At 45.2% G+C, this 17,274-nt stretch overlaps 1 protein-coding gene across 1 annotated transcript in view; it reads right to left on the bottom strand.

Annotated features, from left to right (window-relative positions):
• Positions 1-2,459: 2,459 nt before the first annotated feature.
• LOC132652402 (grainyhead-like protein 2 homolog) overlaps positions 2,460-17,274 on the bottom strand; it is a 55,592-nt gene continuing 40,777 nt past the window's right edge. The window contains exons 7-10 of the mRNA XM_060377784.1: positions 17,079-17,173; positions 14,015-14,100; positions 4,288-4,352; positions 2,460-2,574 (exon numbers count right to left, since the gene is read on the bottom strand). Of these exons, the coding sequence (XP_060233767.1) occupies positions 2,460-2,574; positions 4,288-4,352; positions 14,015-14,100; positions 17,079-17,173 (361 nt within the window). The remainder of the gene's footprint in view (positions 2,575-4,287; positions 4,353-14,014; positions 14,101-17,078; positions 17,174-17,274) is intronic.

The raw sequence follows: 17,274 nt of genomic DNA, 5'->3' as shown, positions 1-17,274 counted from the left end.
GACATGCCTTAGTCTTTTAGGAACTGATTTCAAGATGGCAGCCCATTGTATATTTTTGTTGTTGTTGGTTCCAATTTCTAAACACTGAGGAAGTTTCAGTGGGGACATAGAATGAAAACACCTGCTTCATGTGTTCCCCAACCTTTTATGGATTACAAAAAAAAAAAAGTTTGGGTGCGGTTAATTCGGGGACAAAGGAAAGACAAGCTTTTCTATCTTGCTATTTTTGTTCAGGAAATGATGCTCAGCAAAGCTCTGCTAATGCAGCGAGGGATGGATGCAGAGAAGTCCACCAACAGACACTCCTGGACCTGCCGCTGTACCCCTATTTGTGGTCCTGGCTTCATGTCCCTTGTTCTGGCTACCACAAGGACTGTAGTGACTCAGGACAAAGGCAAAGCCATCTCCAGCTGGTCCTCTGCCTCGGGGGAGATGGTCAGTTTTCCAGAAACTGGAGAGAAGAGCTGGGAGCCTGTCAGATCACTACAGATCTGTCTCCCTGGAATCCTGAGCCACCCTAAGGTCTGCCATTCATGTTTGGAGCTAACCCCAAGTGCTGTAGCATGGGAAGTGCATAGAGCATATATTTCCAACACTGAGTTTGTCTGCCTTAGATCAGAGCCCTGCTAGTGCCCTAGAGGGTCCCCAAGCTGCTGGTTCAGCAAGTGATGTGGGGTGGAGCAGAGGACTAAGCAGAGCTGAGCCCAGGATACAAACCTTTGGCAACACAGAGGGATTCGGAGCCCAGTGGGCTCTCAGAAAGGTGCCCCTGCTATTCTTTGGATCCTCTTGGTCATAGCACCTACTCTCCAGCCCATTCCTCTGCAGCTTTGGGTAGCTAGGCTAGAGTCAGCCTCGGCTGCTCGGGCTCTCAGGGGAAGGTGGGGCAAGAAGGCAGGAGCTGGAGAACAGAGCCTCCAGGTAAGACATCAAAGTGCTTCATAGACAAATTTGGACCTTTCCATGGAAGCTGCCCCATTATCCAGGCTTTGGGGTGGGATGTGCCTGACTATCCGAACTAGTGCTCAGCCCACAGTGTAACAAAAAAATCCCCAAACTACCAACCTGTCCTCTCAAAGAGAACTGAGGCCCACCATGGGGCATGCTGTTCAGGAAAGCCTTTTTCTCTTGCCCTCCCAAGGGCCAGGAGAGGAGGAAACAGCCTTAGCTCTCCAGTGTGCCTCTCAAAGCCAGTCTCAGAAGTTCCAGAAATCCCACGCTTTCCACAGCCAGGGTGGACAGCCTCACCTCTTCCCATCTTCAGAAGCCAGAGGAAGCAATGTCTGCTGGTCACAGCCCAGCTGAGCTGCTGGCTCGCTTCGCAAAGGGGCCACTTGAGATGAAGGACATGCTTGTAAACTATGAGCCACTACTGTGTCCATCCCTTGTAAGCCAAGCAGTTCTGCAGCAGGCCCCAGGGATAGGACCCCAGTGCAAACCCTTGCGGAAACTTTGCATAAGCTTCAAGGTGTCTCACTCCAGTGCTAAAGAAGGCGCTGACAGCATGATCTTTCCTGAACAGCTCAAAGGACACTCTTAGACAACAGATCACCATGAGACAAAATGTGATGGCCTCAAGGGAGAGTCATGTCTGAGGGGAGAGGGCTCCATTTGGGGAAACAAGTCCTCAGCATGGCTCAGTGGAGAGTCCATCTTGGCATTCACCAGTCACATGATACCTTAAAGGCCTCTTTCCTAGCCTCCTCTCAGATAGAGCAGAATGCTCTGAGTCTCCAAGTATGTCCCCTCCAGGGCAATGGCAGTAAACATGCCCACACACCACAGGTAAAATATATTATTGCAATATTAGGTACAAATTATGTACATGGCTGTCAATCATACTTTGTGCTCCTTATTACTGACATGGTAGCGGAATGTCTTCCTGAACAAGGCCCAGTGGCTATTTGCTGAGATCCCCTGGAGGTATTTAAGCAAAATGACCTTCCTCAGAGCAACCTGAAGGTTCCAGGCCAGAAAATGGGTGTCCTCTTTACCCCACCCATGACGACTGTGCCAAGAAGCAGCTCATCTTGTCCATCCACTCAAGAAATGTGGAGAGGTAAGAAAAAAGGTATCGCAGTTCCCCAGGCTCTTCGAGATGAATGGACTAGCTGTGTTTCCCTTGAAGGGGGAACTCTGGAGGTCTCAGGTGGAGCTATCATTAACTTGTAGAGTCCTGGAGGGCCTGGACTCCAGGCTCTTGGGGAAAAAATGGACAATAAATAAGGGCCTGACAGGCTTAAAGAACTTAGCCGAGGGATACAGGCTTCAGCTCCAAGCAAGTAGAAGAGTTGACTGTTGGTCTGTTGGTGGGCCTTGGGCCCTGCCCCCTTCCAAGCAGTCTTGTAACAGTCACTAGAGATGGGTGAGATGGGTCTCCAGGTTGTAGGGCAGCGAGCCCACCTCTCCCAGGAAGGAGTGCACCGGAAGCTCCTGTCAAGGGGACTTGGGCCCAGTGCTCAGATCTCCATAAGCGTGATCTTGAAGCCTTCCACCATGCTCTCCATGTTGAGGATGAAGGTGTCCTCATTTGAATAGTGTTCAATGATGTTGTCATCCATGTTCACCAGGATGCTGCCGAAATTGGGTGAGATGGGGTGGGGTAAGAAACAAAGCCAGTGAACAGAGGGCTTTATGCAAGAGCAGCCTTCAAGCTACTGACTAATCACATTCTTAGGCCCCTCTGTATTTTCATTACAAACCTCAACTGCCCTTGGCTGAACACACATGTACAGTAAAAGTTACATATGACTCTACAGCAACTATAAAGGCAAGTTTTATCAGCAGCGCTTTGCAAGTAAGAAACAACTCAGTAAGGTCAATGGCTCTCCAACTTCACCCAGCCAATGAACGCCTGAGCTGGGTCTAAAGCTGGCTTTGCCTCACCCCAAGCTACTTCACCTCTTCCTGGCTGCCTACTCCATGGTGGTTTGGTTTCAAGAAAACCAACTTCCAGAGTCTATCTGTGATTTTTTTAATATAAATTTTGTTTTTGTCTTATATTTGAGTGTTTTGCCTGAATGCATCTCTGTGTACGGTATGTGTGCATTGTGCATGGTACCCTCAGAGTTCTGAAGACCAATTTAATCCCCTGGACTAGAATTGCAGGTAGTTGTGAGATGCCATGTAGGTGCTGAGAATGAAACCAGGGTCCTGTGGAAGAGCCACACACGCTCTTAACCAGTAAAGTGTCCCTCCAGCACCTCTATCTGTGACTGAGAAGTGCCTGAGCCTGTCTCACTCTTGTTAGCCAAAGAGATTTCCATTTGAGAAAGAATGACTCCTTGAATCACTTTATAGTGGTGTCATCAGGGATGCTGCCATACCTTCAGTTTGTTCTTTTATGGAATTAAAAGGCACCCACGCTTAGTGGGCTGATGTTGGGATAAAAGCCTTATGCATAGGCCTTCACAGGCCCAGTGCTGAAAGGCAGTGCTATCAGCAGTGTGTTTGTCCACACTGAAGCTCTCTAGCCAGCAAGACTTGAGGCTTCACTCAAAGTGGTATCCCCAGCCTACTGCACTGATCTTGGAAAGAACTGCAGCACACATTCACCGAGTGTCTAACAGGAGTTCAAGTTTGATGCTCCGTCAGCCAAAGACTGCAAAATCAGAAAGCCCGAGAACCCAGGTCATATTTTCTTTATGAAAAGGGTCCAGAAGAGTTTTATGGTACCTACTCCCAAAGAGGAAGCCTTAGAAAGGTCTTAAGAGGGGCAGAGGAGAGGGAAGCACTTGATCCTTGAGGCCATTGAAGCGGCCCACCGCCCTGCAGGCATTGAATATGCTTTCTGTTTACTGAAAGTGAGACCTGGGGCAAATACTTAAGCAGGCCCTGGGCTTCATTCCTCCTCAGTGAGCCTGTGAGGAGGAAATGGAGCAGGGAACCCAGAGGCTCCTCACCACCCAACCAGGAAGGACTAACTGTTCACTGTTCCTTACCATGTGGGCGAGCAGCCTGACGCCCATTTGAGATTTCATTAATGATTACCTTGAAATAATTTCCTTTAGCCTCAGCTAATTTTTGTCCGTACTGTGTCACTCAGAAGCCAATGTGAAGAGCTACATGTAGTTCTGCAACGTCATTTTCCCCGATGTCCCACCACCTCTAGACTACTCCTGCCCATGTCAGTAGATGAAAGCACCTCGGGTGACATGTTAGAAATGCATTGTGGGTCTCCCTGCCTGAACTGCTAGCATCGTGGGCCACGGATGTGACAACAGGTAAAGCTATATTAAAAATGTACCTTGCAGACAGGGCAGCTAGCTGAGTTAGCTTTTTTCTTACCCATTTTTGCTCTTCTGATAAAGCTTTGTGATTTTCTCCACTGGCAGCCCATACTTCTCAGACAGCTGAAACATGAATAACAGGAAAGTGGTCAGCAGAGAGCAGGGACACACTGGGAAGCACAGCATTCCAGCTCAGACCTCACATCTGAGCACAGCACAGTCCCCTAATGAGACACGTCAGGAAATCTCATGATGAACACTTTCCCTGCACTAACTGCTGAGACCATTCAGCCTAAGCCACTGGCTTTATAGATTAACAAAATAAGGCGTAGAGAAGTGAATGGAGCCCCAATCCACGTTAGCAGCCACAGGGTCACAGCTCACTAACTATGGCCCTGACTAGTTTCACCAAGTCATTATTTCCTCTGCCCTTAGAAGGAAGAGAAATGCAGCTCATGCTTCGCAGTGTGTCAGAGCCCATGTCTAGTGCCATCCCAATTTTGATTCTCCCTTTGGATAGATCTTAAATCACTCAGCAAAACAATCTTGATAAAAGTGGCATTTCCAATCCCTTGGAAAAAAAAAAAAACATCTACTCACAATGTTGGATTAAATAGGTAGCCATGCATCAAAACACATTTCAACTGAGCCACTTGCAGTGGTTCACCCCTGTGAGCCCAGCCCTGAGGTCAGCATGAGCGATGGAGTGCTCTCCAGACCAACCTCAAGAGGTAGTGAGAGAAAAAGTTCAGGTGGATAAAAGATTTATATATGAAAGATGAGACCACTGAGACCATGAAAGCACAGGAAAAGATAAACATGAGTTCATTCTTCAGATAGCCATCATCCTAAGTACAGTTTTTCCGGGAGACATGACACCGGCAAAACAAGCCTGAATAGTAATAACTGTGGAATTCTGAAATATCAGTAGCTCAAACATACCACAAAGAAAAATAATATGCTCGGAAGCATTTTAAAATACAAACAATATATACAGAGCAAACTGCTTCGTTAAAAAGAACTCGATGGGGAACAGGGCAGAGAAGAAAGAAAAAAAAAAACAGAAAAATTATATACAAGAAGAATATAATCAGGCAATAAGCATATGAAAACTGCACTGAACTTTTACTTAAAAATTTCAAATGAAAATAATGATAGGATAGTACTTTTAATTTAACTATCAAAAATGCAAATGAGCCAGGTGCCATGGCACACCCCTATAATCCCAGCACTCTGGAAGGCAGAGGCAGGTGGATCTGTGAGTTGGAGGCCAGCCTGGTCTACAAAGTGAGTCCAGGACAGAAATCCTGTCTTGGAAAACCAAGCGGGGGGCAGGGGGAAGGAAGGGAATGAGAGATCCAGCAGGTTTAAACATTTTCTGCTTTTGGTTTACAGCTCTGATGGATCTGATGCCCTCTTTTGGCCTCCATATGTACCTGCACACACGGCAGACAAATGACACATTAAAAATTAATCTAAAAAATCTAAAACGAAACAAAACTGAAGTCATAATCTAATGTTGGTCAGAGCATGAGGAAACAGCAGTGTTCAGATTCTATATAAGGAATAGTGACCCTCAGCCTCCTGGAAAAGAAGTTTGACAGAAGCATAGTTTTTAAAAGTGAATATGAGCCATTGACATCATGTCTAGTAATCGGACATACAGAAATACTCTCATGCTCAAACATGTTTGGAACATACCTGTTCATAACAGAGGAAAGTCATAACAAATATGCATTAAATATCTTGACATTTTCTTCACTTACACTTTAAAAATTGCTAGCATATTAGAGGGGAAAATAAGTGAAAATTTGTCAATATAGTATAATCTTATCTGAATTTTTAATGTTTACATATATTTAAATGTATATAAAATATTTAAATGACATAGCAATCTATTAATGATAGCTACATTGATAAATGGTCAGATTCAAGCTCCCTTTTACTTTGTATAATTCCACAGTGCTTATTTTTATGATTGTGTCATTTTTGTAAGTACAAAGTGGCAAGATGTATTCGAGAAAGATCTACTCCAACTATGTGCCATCCCCTCGCTAGTGGCTCACAGGTAAGGTTGGGACCCAGACTTAGGAAGTGCAGCACAGGCTAGAAAAGGGCTGCAGAACCCTAGGGGAGAGCTGAGATCCTGAGAAAAGTTTGTTCCAGAGAACCCTAGGTTCCTGCCTTTCCATCCCTACCACAGGGCAGAAAGACCTCTTCACCATATGTACACTCAGAAGCAAGACAGAGAGGCAGGGTGATAAAGACAGACTAGACAAGTATCCTCTTGCCTGCGTGGGGCACATCACTGGTGGTCCTGATGAGGTTTCCCCACAGCCACAATAAGGCCCAATGAACAAAAGTTAACAAAACAAAACAACACACTTGTTGGCCAGTGGGATGGCTCAGTGGGTAAAGGCCCTCACCACCAAGGCTGGCCAGGTGAGCTCAACTCCAGAAACACAAGGTGGAAGGCAAGAACCTTGACTCTTGCAAGTTGTTTACTGACTTCCACATGAACGTGCAAATAAATAGAAAAGGCAACATTTCTCACAAGAGCCTGGAGGCAGCAAAGAAAACAGGCCTTGTGTTAGAAGGGCCTGTTTGCAGAAAATGTAAACAAACAAATAGGCAGATAAAATGAGAAGCAGATGAGTAGCAGCTGGAGAGGCAAAAGCTAAGGGAAATGAATGGACACAGGAAGTCTCAAAAACACACACGCATGGTGGAAGACTTAATTCAGAATTGGAGAAATTTAGCAGATAAATTACAATGATACGGTTGGTCTAGTTTATATAATAGTAAATGCATATACACATACATACTGAATTTCCCAAAGATACTCTGTCATATAATGTGTAACAAAGACAATTGAACCATAATTCAATAAAATGAGAAATAAAAAGTTGAGAAGTTAATAAAAAATGTTAAGCCTCTCAGGAATACTTTACATTGCCTCTACTCTCTTCTCTCTTCCTCCCATTGAGGCCCCTACACTATTTAGCAAGCCCCTTGGTGTCCTATTTGCATATGCAAATAAAAGGGAGCCACTTCCATTTTAGACAGGTTGATAAGAGTGCTTTCCTAGTATACACAAGGCTAGGTTTGAGCCCCAAGACCACATAAACTGGGTGTGAAGGGTATCTGTACAATCTCAGCACTGCAGGTGGAGCATATGTTCAAGGTCAACCTCCCCTGCATAGCAAGTTTTGAAGGCAGCCTGGGACACATGAGACCCTGAAAGAGATGGAAGAAGGGAGAGGGAGGAGGGAGAGAGAGAGGAACCCGGTATGGTGAGCTAGCTCTGTCTTTTGAGCTCTGAACTGAATTCAGTTCTTGCTGAAATGGCAAGGCTCTCAAGAGTGACCTCACTTCCTTACTCATTCCCTGGGGATCTAGAACCACTCAGTGAACAGAACTAGTTCTCAGAAACTCCTTGAGAGCAGCCTGCTTCCACATTATTTCCTGATTACTTCCTCAGCATAGCTGGCCAGAGCCACAGCAAGACGATGCACAGAACTCGGATAGGACAACATACATACACCCATACTTAAATTAGCCTCAAACCAGAACCTTTCTATGCCTTTCCCACACAGCAACTAGCTTGTTTTTTGGTGGTGTGGATCACGGATATTTTGTGGTGCATTAGCATTCGGCCTGCAGGGTGGAAAGCTGGCTCAGCGGCCAAGAGCACTTGTTCTTCTTGCAAAGGACTCGGGTTCTATTTCCACAAGGATGTTCACTACTTCCTCATCAGTAGGGACAGATGTGCACAGACATACACACAAAATAATGAATCTTTAAAAATTTCTGTATGCATTTCACAGTATGGGCTGCACTCACCCACCGCACTGGGTGCTACTCATCTTATCCCTACATCATATCTGATGCACTATCCTACATCACAGACACTTTCTACCATCTTGGTGACTGCCTTTCATAATGCCATTGCTTTTCTTTGTAATTCTGTTTTAGTTTAGATACTTAAAAGCACTCTCAAAGAGTCAATGGATTTGAAATTGCAAAAGGCACCCATGGCACAAAAAAGTAGGAAGCCCTGGATAGCATTCCTTTCTGTGCATAGTGCTTGCTGCATGTGTACGTGTGCTGGGGGTAGGGGTAGGGGGAGGATGGAGTCCCCAGTATTTTCACCTAATTATTCTCACTCAGTTGCCTTCTAAGATTTGGCTTTGGTTAGTGTCACTTGCAATTTCTTTTTAATTTTCAAGTGAAAAAGTTTGCTTACTCAACAGCAGTAGTCTCATGTCTGTTCAGTCACCCTTTTTTCTAAAAGAAAAAGGAATCGATTCCTGGCTCCTCTTTTCAGTAATTAGGCTCTCCACTCTCCAAAGCATGTACTTGGCAAAGGGCTGATCAATCAACTGTCTATCCCGCCTCTTTCCCAGATGCTTATTATCGATTCTTGCTTTCCCTTTACTCTTTGTGTGACTGGCATTGTTTATTCTTCTTTTATGTAAACATATGGACATCTGCCTACCTAGACTTGAGTTGATGGAGAGCTTAGGGTGGTGCCACCATTTGGGGTAGAGCTTGGTAAAAGAGGCACCTATGTCTTCCAGCCTCATTTTCCCTATCTGTAAAATGGTGATGATGCTATTTCCATGCCATGTTCATAGGAGTATGACAATAATTAAAAGGAGCCTGTAGCACTCAGCATGGTGGGACATACTCTGCGAATAGCAAACATTTGCAACAAACATTGTGCCCAAGGCCTGAGGATATGCAACTGACAGCAAGAGACAAACCCCTCGGGACTGCATATTCTACTGGAGAAAAGAAGGAAGGAACACCCAACCAATATTAGGTATGCCAGGTGGTCTGGCTTCTTTCCTCTTGCAGTAGCAAAACAGTCTGACCATCAGCAACTTGAGGACAAAGTTTATTTCCTCTTATACCTCAAATACCAGTCTGTTACTGAGAAGCTAAAAAACTCAAGCAGGAAGTAAAGCAGAAAGGCAGAAAGGAAAGCTGCTTACTGGTTTTCTGACTGGCTCTTGCTCAGCCGTCTAGAGACAGTGCTGACTCAGCAGGCTGGGTCTTCCCATATCATTCATCAGTCAAGACAATTTTTCACAGAAATGGCCAAAAGCCAGTCTGTCTCAGGCAATTCTTCAACTGAGGGTCCCTTGTCCTAGGTGACTCTAGGTCATGTCAAGTTGACAATAAAAACTGATCAAGACACCAGGTTGAAATAAAATAAAGCAGGTGGAGGCACACAGAGAAGAGGTGTTATTTATGTGAGTGGTCTGACAGGCCCCACGAGCTGGGGGTGAGCAGCCCCAACATCGTGATATGAAAGAAGAGCATCCTGGCAGAGGGGACAGCATGTGCAAGAGCCCTGAGGTCTGAGTGGCTTCACTGACCTCCAGAACAAGCTCCGAGGTTCTGTGGTCAAAGTTCACTCTTCATAAGGTTACTATGTGGTGGTTTCAGGAATGGCCCCCCTAGACTAGTGTGTATGAATGCTTGGCCCACAGGAAGTAGCACAGTTAGGAGGTATGATCTTTTGCTTGCTGCTGTGTATGCTTGTGGTAAGAGCCAGGCAAGCTCTGAAACAGTCTCAAGAAACAGCAAGCCCACACACCTCAGTGGTTAAGTGGTTAAAGTGCCTGCCACACAGCATGGGGACCTGAGTCTGGATGTCCAAACTGCACGTTTAGCCAGATGCTGCAGTGCACACCTGCAATGGCCGAGCTCCCATGGACTTGCAGCAGGTGCTACAGCAGAGACTGAGCCTGTCTCAATCAGGGGGAAGCTGAAGTGACCTCAGTGTTGTCCTCTGACCTCCACACATGACACAGCCCATGCTCACTGATGAAAACACATGTGCACACACATACACACAAACACCAATTTTTTTAAAGTGAGCATACCACCTTCTAGCTAACCGAGCTACTGCACCCATCATGTGGCCTGGCTCACAGGCTGTAGGACATCCATGTGGGCTACAGAAAGTCACCACCTCGGAACTGTTCATGAATCTGTCTGATATGGTACCTTCTGATTCAAATACCAGTTCACACCTGAAGGAAGGGTGGAAACACAGTTGTATTTTTTTTAGGTGACAGAGTCACATTTCATCACTGTCAATAATTATTTTCTTTTTTTAAAAAGTAAAAGACTACTTTAAAAACAAAACCAGAAAAAACGTATGACATGAAAGAAGAAAAGAGACTGAAGGAGGTTGCCAGAGGTTGGGGACAAGAGGTCGGAAGACTGAGGGAGGAGAGTGTACTAAAACTCACTTCATTCAAAAATGTTTTAATCTAATGTCTTGTATGCTAATGACAAAACTGCAATAAAATAAGTAAAAGGGAACATATATCCAAGTAACAGAGTCATGGCTGAAGACAGGGAATACTGACCACTCTACTGTACTCTTGACACATTTACATATGTGGATTCATTTCACACAAGCACATATCACCCATATTTATGCCACTAACAATACGGACATCTATACAGTCTGCCCTCGATAACTGCAGGCAGCACCCACAGGGTTAAGTGACTAAAGATCAAAAGTATTTTATAAAAATTGTGCTTGTGCTGAATATGTATAGACATTTTTTGCCATTACTTCTTAAACAATGCTATCTACATAGCTTTTACATTCATCAGGTAGTGTAACTAGGGATGGTTTAAAGCAGATGGAGGATTGCCGAAGTTGCGTAGGAATATGCTATTTTATATAAAATACATGGACTTGAGTACTCATGAAGTTTAGTATTATGGAAAGTTGTGAAACAAATTCTAGATATGGAGAGATGATGTATAAATTTATGTATTCATTTTATGCACACATATTACAATATATAGGAATACACATACATTACACATGCATATTATATACCCATGTACATATTTATTATAACATACAAACATGTACTGGTAAATGTGAGTATAATAAAATATCCTGGTTCTCGGCGGATCCACATTCCAGTCAGTTGTCCTACCTCACACAGAGACACAAATCAACTCAGGATAGAATTACATTAGCTGGAGAAATGGCTCAGTGGTTAAGAGCACTGCCTGTTCTTCCAGAGGACCTGAGTTCAATTCCCAACACCCACATGGCAGTTTACAACTGACTGTAATCCAGCTCCAAGTGACTTGACACACTTACACAGACATATATACAGGCAAAACACCAATGCACATAAAACAAATAAATCATTTTTAAAAAGAGAACTACATTAGTAAGCTCTAGTGTTCTTCAAAAGACACCATCTCCATCACACGCTGATGGTCCCCTTCGACAGAGCCTGTGGTCTTGACACCCCTAAGGTCGATGAACTTGGTTTGTAGATCACTACCAGCCCACTTGTGGACCCTGAAAAGGCTCTTCTTGACCACCTTTCCCACTTGTAACACTCCAGAAGCAAGCAGGTAGTTTGTGTTAAACGTTAAGGAAACTTTTTTGTTCCAAGTTGAAAGGAAGATGAAGCCAGAATTGCCTGAAGACTATGACTAAAGCCATGGAGGGAACCTGAAGTTTCCAAGGCTTGCAGATCTCTCTACCCATTCCCCTGCCTCACCCCCATTTACCATCTACCAAAACAACACAGGAGTTGAAGGGAGGCTGAAAAGTTAGAAAAGTTGCTGTTGAGTAGGTGAAGTGACCTTTTGTTCCACAGTGGTCCAGTGTGAACACATCTTCAGGGTACTTATGAAAGTAGACAGAGGTTACAGAAGGAAAAAAAACACCAAGGACCAAAGCAGGATCCCAGCATAGCACAGCAGTTCAAACCTGTTCTAGATCTGTGGTATCCATCCCTCAGGCTGTTCTAGGAGTTGGTTAAATATGGATTCCTACAAGGCCTCGTGGTATATGCTTACAGTCCCATAATCCCTGTGCTCAGAAAGGTGAGGCAAGAATCCAGGTCAGCCTGAATCTTCAGCAACATTGCCTCTTCAGCAGGAAGGACTAAGAATGTGCATTGAAATAACCTCTAGATACTCCTATAAACAATTATTTTATCTGCTCTTAAAAACCAGACTAAGGTATGGAAGTGGACAATGATGTTCAGAGAAATCTGACTATTTTACATTATTTTGTAGACCATTTATCCATCCTTCAGCAATTTCAAGGTCATTAAAAAAAATCTTGGTCCATCCCTTCTAGGGCTTTTGTAGTATCTGTTCTTTCTAATCAGTTTAAAATTCAGAGCCCATGATGGTGGTGACACAGCCTTTAGTCCTGGCACTACCGGGGCAGAAGCAGGTGGATCTCTGAATTATATAGGCCAGCCTTGCTTATACAGTCAGTGAATTGCAGGTCAGCTGGGGCTACACAGTAAGACCCTGTCTCAAAACAAAACAAACAACAAAAATCATAGTTCATTAGAAGTTCCATAGTCTTTCTTGCATTTGCTTCTGGATTTGTTTCTGCTCTGAGTAGAATAGAAATCAATAGTCCCCACAAGTCACGACAAATAAAAAGCTGCCAAGCCTCCTCCTGCGCTTTCTGGAGAGTGACAGTGTTGCTCTGCTCAGAATGACCAGGGTCATGAAATGCCAGAGTGGGAGCAGTATGAAACCCACCGTGGCCACATTCTTCTAATTTTTTTTGATTACTACTCAGAACTGTAGATAGACACTCACAATACATTCACAATATCACACAGCTGTTCTCTCAAGTTCCAAAACATTCTCATCACTTCCACAGGAAATGCACTAGTGTAGATCTTCCTTCTGCTCCCCAACCCATGGCAAACTTGCCTGCTTTCTCTCTCCCAGAAGTCATTGATTCTGGACATTACTGATAAATTGAATCGTGTAATAGAGGGCATTTTGTGTCTTCCTGCCAGTTTTACTCTGTATATACTCCTAAAGAATTGGAAACAGATGTCCAAACAGAAAGTAGCCCATGAGCATTCACAGCAGGGCATTCTCAGGAGCACCCCAAGAAGGAAAAGCACATGGACCTGTCAGCTGAATGAATGAAAAAAAATGAAGTATGTTGTGTTCATACAGTGAATGATTACTCTGCCAGTAAAGAGAAGGAAGCGCTGGTTTGTAGCATGTTCTAGCATGGACACACACCAGGGAAAAGTACAAATGAAAGTGATCTCAGGCCACTGTGTTGTGTGGTCTACACATAGGAACTTCCTCACGTACTGCAGTGTTCAGCCATAAGCCCAAATATCCCATCCGATGCATTTCTCAGACCAGCAGCCCCCAGGAGAGGTGAGAGGCAGTGCTGGTCCCCATCACTGCCACAGCCTATCCCCTACTGCACAGCTGTCTCTGAAACTGCTCATACTGAGGCACAGTCAAAGCTAGGTGAACAGCGTGTGAATAAAACACAGCTTTCCCTAGGTCGTGCTGCTAACCCTGGCCTAGGGCAGCGGAGAGAAGGGGAGAATCATCTCAAACCACTGCAGTTCTGCAGCAGATCTTTCCCCATAACCAACATGTCCTCTCTCCACTTTGGAATACGCTACCCAAGCCAACAAGGCACCATACATTTTTTTGGTTTGTGTTTATTTGTACACTATATGCACCTAATTTGGTTTTATTAAAACAGATAAACAAAAGCCCCATGTTATCCTTCCTCCAAAGTATCTGACTGGGATGATTAGTCTGGAACCAATAGGAATTTGGCTGTTATTCCAAAAGTCTGTCTTAACACGCTGATAGGCTGACACAGACATGGATATTTACAAAGAACTCGACTCTTCACTTTCTTTCTGATTCTGGAGCCACCTAAGTTCTGCCCAGGTGGCAGGGCAGGGACTCTGGAGGCTGAGGGGGCTGTGGCTTACCGCTTCCATCAGGCCCTTCACTGTGGGCGATCTCAGCATCAGGGCGTCGAACACGTCATCACTCTCCTTCCGCACATACAAAAGCACTGCAAGAGAAGGGGACAGCCAGCGTGACTCCTGTCACATGGGAGTCTCAAGCTGACACCACCTGCTCTGCCAAAAGGCCAATGACTACTGGGATGTACCAGCTCTGACACCTAGATCCACACTTTAGTTTCTCAAGAAAGGCACACAGTCTCCTCATGACTACTGTTCCCTGTGCTCATTCAGTGAATACCACTGAAGGCTCCTGGGTGCCATAGGCTGTATATACCAAGAGCTGAGGTTGAGGCAGAGAGCTAATAGACCCCATTCTCTGCCTTTAGGGAGTTTATGGTCCATTAGGAGAGACAGGCAGGTACCAGATGACCTAGACACCATTGTGAGAGTCATAAAGAAAGAGCCAAAAAGAGGATGCTTTCCAGACAGCTCCTACCATGGTGAGGTGAGGGAGAAGGCTAAGATACTCAAGTATCTCTGAGTTGTGAAGAGCATAGAAGCACCAAATCTAAAAAGGAATGACACCAGGAGAAGAGAAGGTCAGGCAGACATTCTCCTGCACAGGCTTGGAAGGGTACCAGGGTAGCACCTAGGACAGTCCAGGAAGAACTTAGGATGCAGAGAATCACAGATTTGGGTGCAAGTCCAGCTCAGCCCCTGCTGTGACCCTAATGACTTAATCTTTCCCTGTCTGGATAATCTGTGAAGTAGGACACTAGCATCCAGCACATAGGTGCCTGCTGCCAGTTCTGGGAAATAAGGTCCATGTGGTAGGCTTCATCTAGGCCCAGCACACAGAGAGGCTCAGTCTTCAACCTACAGAAGCAACCAGGAAGTAGGTGTGGCCCCTGTGCCCTCCAGCGAGGGCATAGCTTTTCCTTTCACTTCTCTGTAAGAGCTCTGAACTGGGGAGTGTGCAGGCTAAGATGGGCAGGCACTGCCGATCTCAGCAATGTAAATGGACCTCGGGAGGCTAAGATGCACCTGTGGGGTCCCACAAACATGGTCACCCTTGCTTCTGCTTCCCCTGACCACTGAGCCCTCCTCCTGTGCCCACCACTCCAGCAATCATGCTGAAAGGGCAGCTTCCAGAAAACAAAAACAAAACAAACAAACAAACAAACAAACAAAAAACTGGCCACTGTCATTCAGGTGCAGTCCGGCATTCCAGAGGGCTACTCTTTTTATCCTCTGGCAGCAGCATAACTTCCCACCCAAGGGAAGAAAAAGCTGAAACCCCTCATCTGTCCACACTAGGGAAAACTGCCCCAGGCAAAAACAATAACAGCAAAACACTGGTGAGCCTACATCTCAACTATCATCTTAAATCCACCTAGATACCATCACCATCGGCAGAAAAACAAAGGCAGGACTGGGAAATGAAATCAGCCAAATCCAAACTCCATGTCTCCCCTCCCCCTCCGTCCCAAAGGCTTTCTTAAAGCTGTGCATATAAAGGCCACATTGACAGGGGTTCTGCCCAAACTCCCTTCTGTGGCCTGTGAATGTTCAGCTAGATTGCGGTGACTGTGGTAACGGGAGGAGAGGCAGAGGAAGGAGAGAGGCAGACTTGGGCACGGGTGCCTTCTTTATCAAACATCAAAACAGAAGTGCCGAGTAAATATGCAGACTGACTGCATTTCCTACAAGTTTACAACTTTAGTCCCTTGAAGCAATCCTGCATCACTTCCATGTCAGTTAAGCTGCCTAGAACCCAAAGGCTATCAGAAAAGGAGGCAATGTGAACAGTGTGAGAAAAATACTTAGAATGCGGACCCTGGCTACATCCAGATAAGGAAGAGTAAACTCAAGAGGAAGACATACTGGTAGCTATTACTTGGTGGAAATTCTGTAACTTCTTGAAGCTCTCAACAACAGAAAGAGAGGGAAAGAGCAACTTCCATCAGGATGACCCTAGAGAGATTACATTCTATTAAAATTAGCACTACTAATAAATAGCCTCAGCTTGAACCATTGCTTTTCCTGTTGCTCAGGGGTGGCTGGTAAGAGCTCAGGTGCTTCATTTTGTTCTGTTTTGTTGAGCAGGTGGGGCAGTCTCAGCCTTCCCCTGTCAGGCTTGCTGACAGCTAGCCTAGAGGCCATACTGGGCTCCAGACCGTTAGAGGGCTTGCCCACAGAGCCAGTTTTCATTAGATTTATTCTGGGGTGTACCAATGGCAACAATCCTGCCAACCACAACAGGAACCAGCACTGAACATCCCAGACATCACACAGCCAAAGGCAGGCAGCCTCTTGTGGAGCCCCAAAATGACTCTGACCCAGTTACCCTGACAAGTGGCTGCAAAGGAAAAACAACCTGTAACGATGGCTTTGCTGTTAACTGTCACCATTCTTCTTGAGCGACTGCTAAGAGCAAGGGCCCAGTGATGTCTCCATCCTTCTCCAAAGAGAAGCTCTTGGAGGTAGCGTGGAGGTGGTTTTTACCGCTGGTAGGTTACAGCGCCCTCTGTGTCTGAATTCAAAGTTTCAGAAGCCATACCTTAACTTTTACTTATAGGCCAATACAATTTGTAGTGGCAATTTTGGTGGCAGTTTCACAAGCTTTGAAAAATAGTTATTGGACCAGCTACCAGGCTGTAAATATAATTCCACACACCAGTGTGACTCCTGGTTTCCCTATGACTCTGCCCTATTCCTAAGTAAAGTCAGGGAGGAAAAGACACCAAGGAATGGAGGTGAAAACAAGTGATGGTGAACTGGGAGCCACCATCTCATATGGCCGTGCCCAACCTTTTGTTGTTAATTGTTTTATCTATTGAATATCTCTGAATCACTGGTTCATGAGACGCACTCACAGAGCCAATGTCCTCTGAACTATGTATTTCCCTGCTGGAGGAGTTGGGAGCCACATAACCGTTCCTCCAAGGCCTGTAATGGAAAAGCCTGTAACCTCCCATATGAGGGAAAGCCCACCAGGATTGGGAATGGTTCAGTCTCAGGGAGTGAGTTCTTGACAAGACACTCCCTAACCTTCACACCAGTGGCACACAGGAAGGAGAGATACCTCGCTTTATGTTTTCTTCTTTAATCTGCTTAGACGGTGTCGGACCAAACTCCTCTTCCATGGGCCTGAACATCCGTTTAACAAGGACGCTGCTGCTGGAGAAGACAGGCAGAAATGGTTAAATACATCAGAGAGTGTCACACCACAGGGTACTAACCTGTCCTCCCCTGCAGGCTCTACACCACCATCCCCACTG

The sequence above is a fragment of the Meriones unguiculatus genome, chromosome 1, assembly GCF_030254825.1.
Source record: "Meriones unguiculatus strain TT.TT164.6M chromosome 1, Bangor_MerUng_6.1, whole genome shotgun sequence".
NCBI lineage: Eukaryota > Metazoa > Chordata > Mammalia > Rodentia > Muridae > Meriones > Meriones unguiculatus.
The sequence above is the reverse complement of the archived record's forward strand: the minus strand, read 5'-3'. Positions and strand labels throughout refer to the sequence as shown.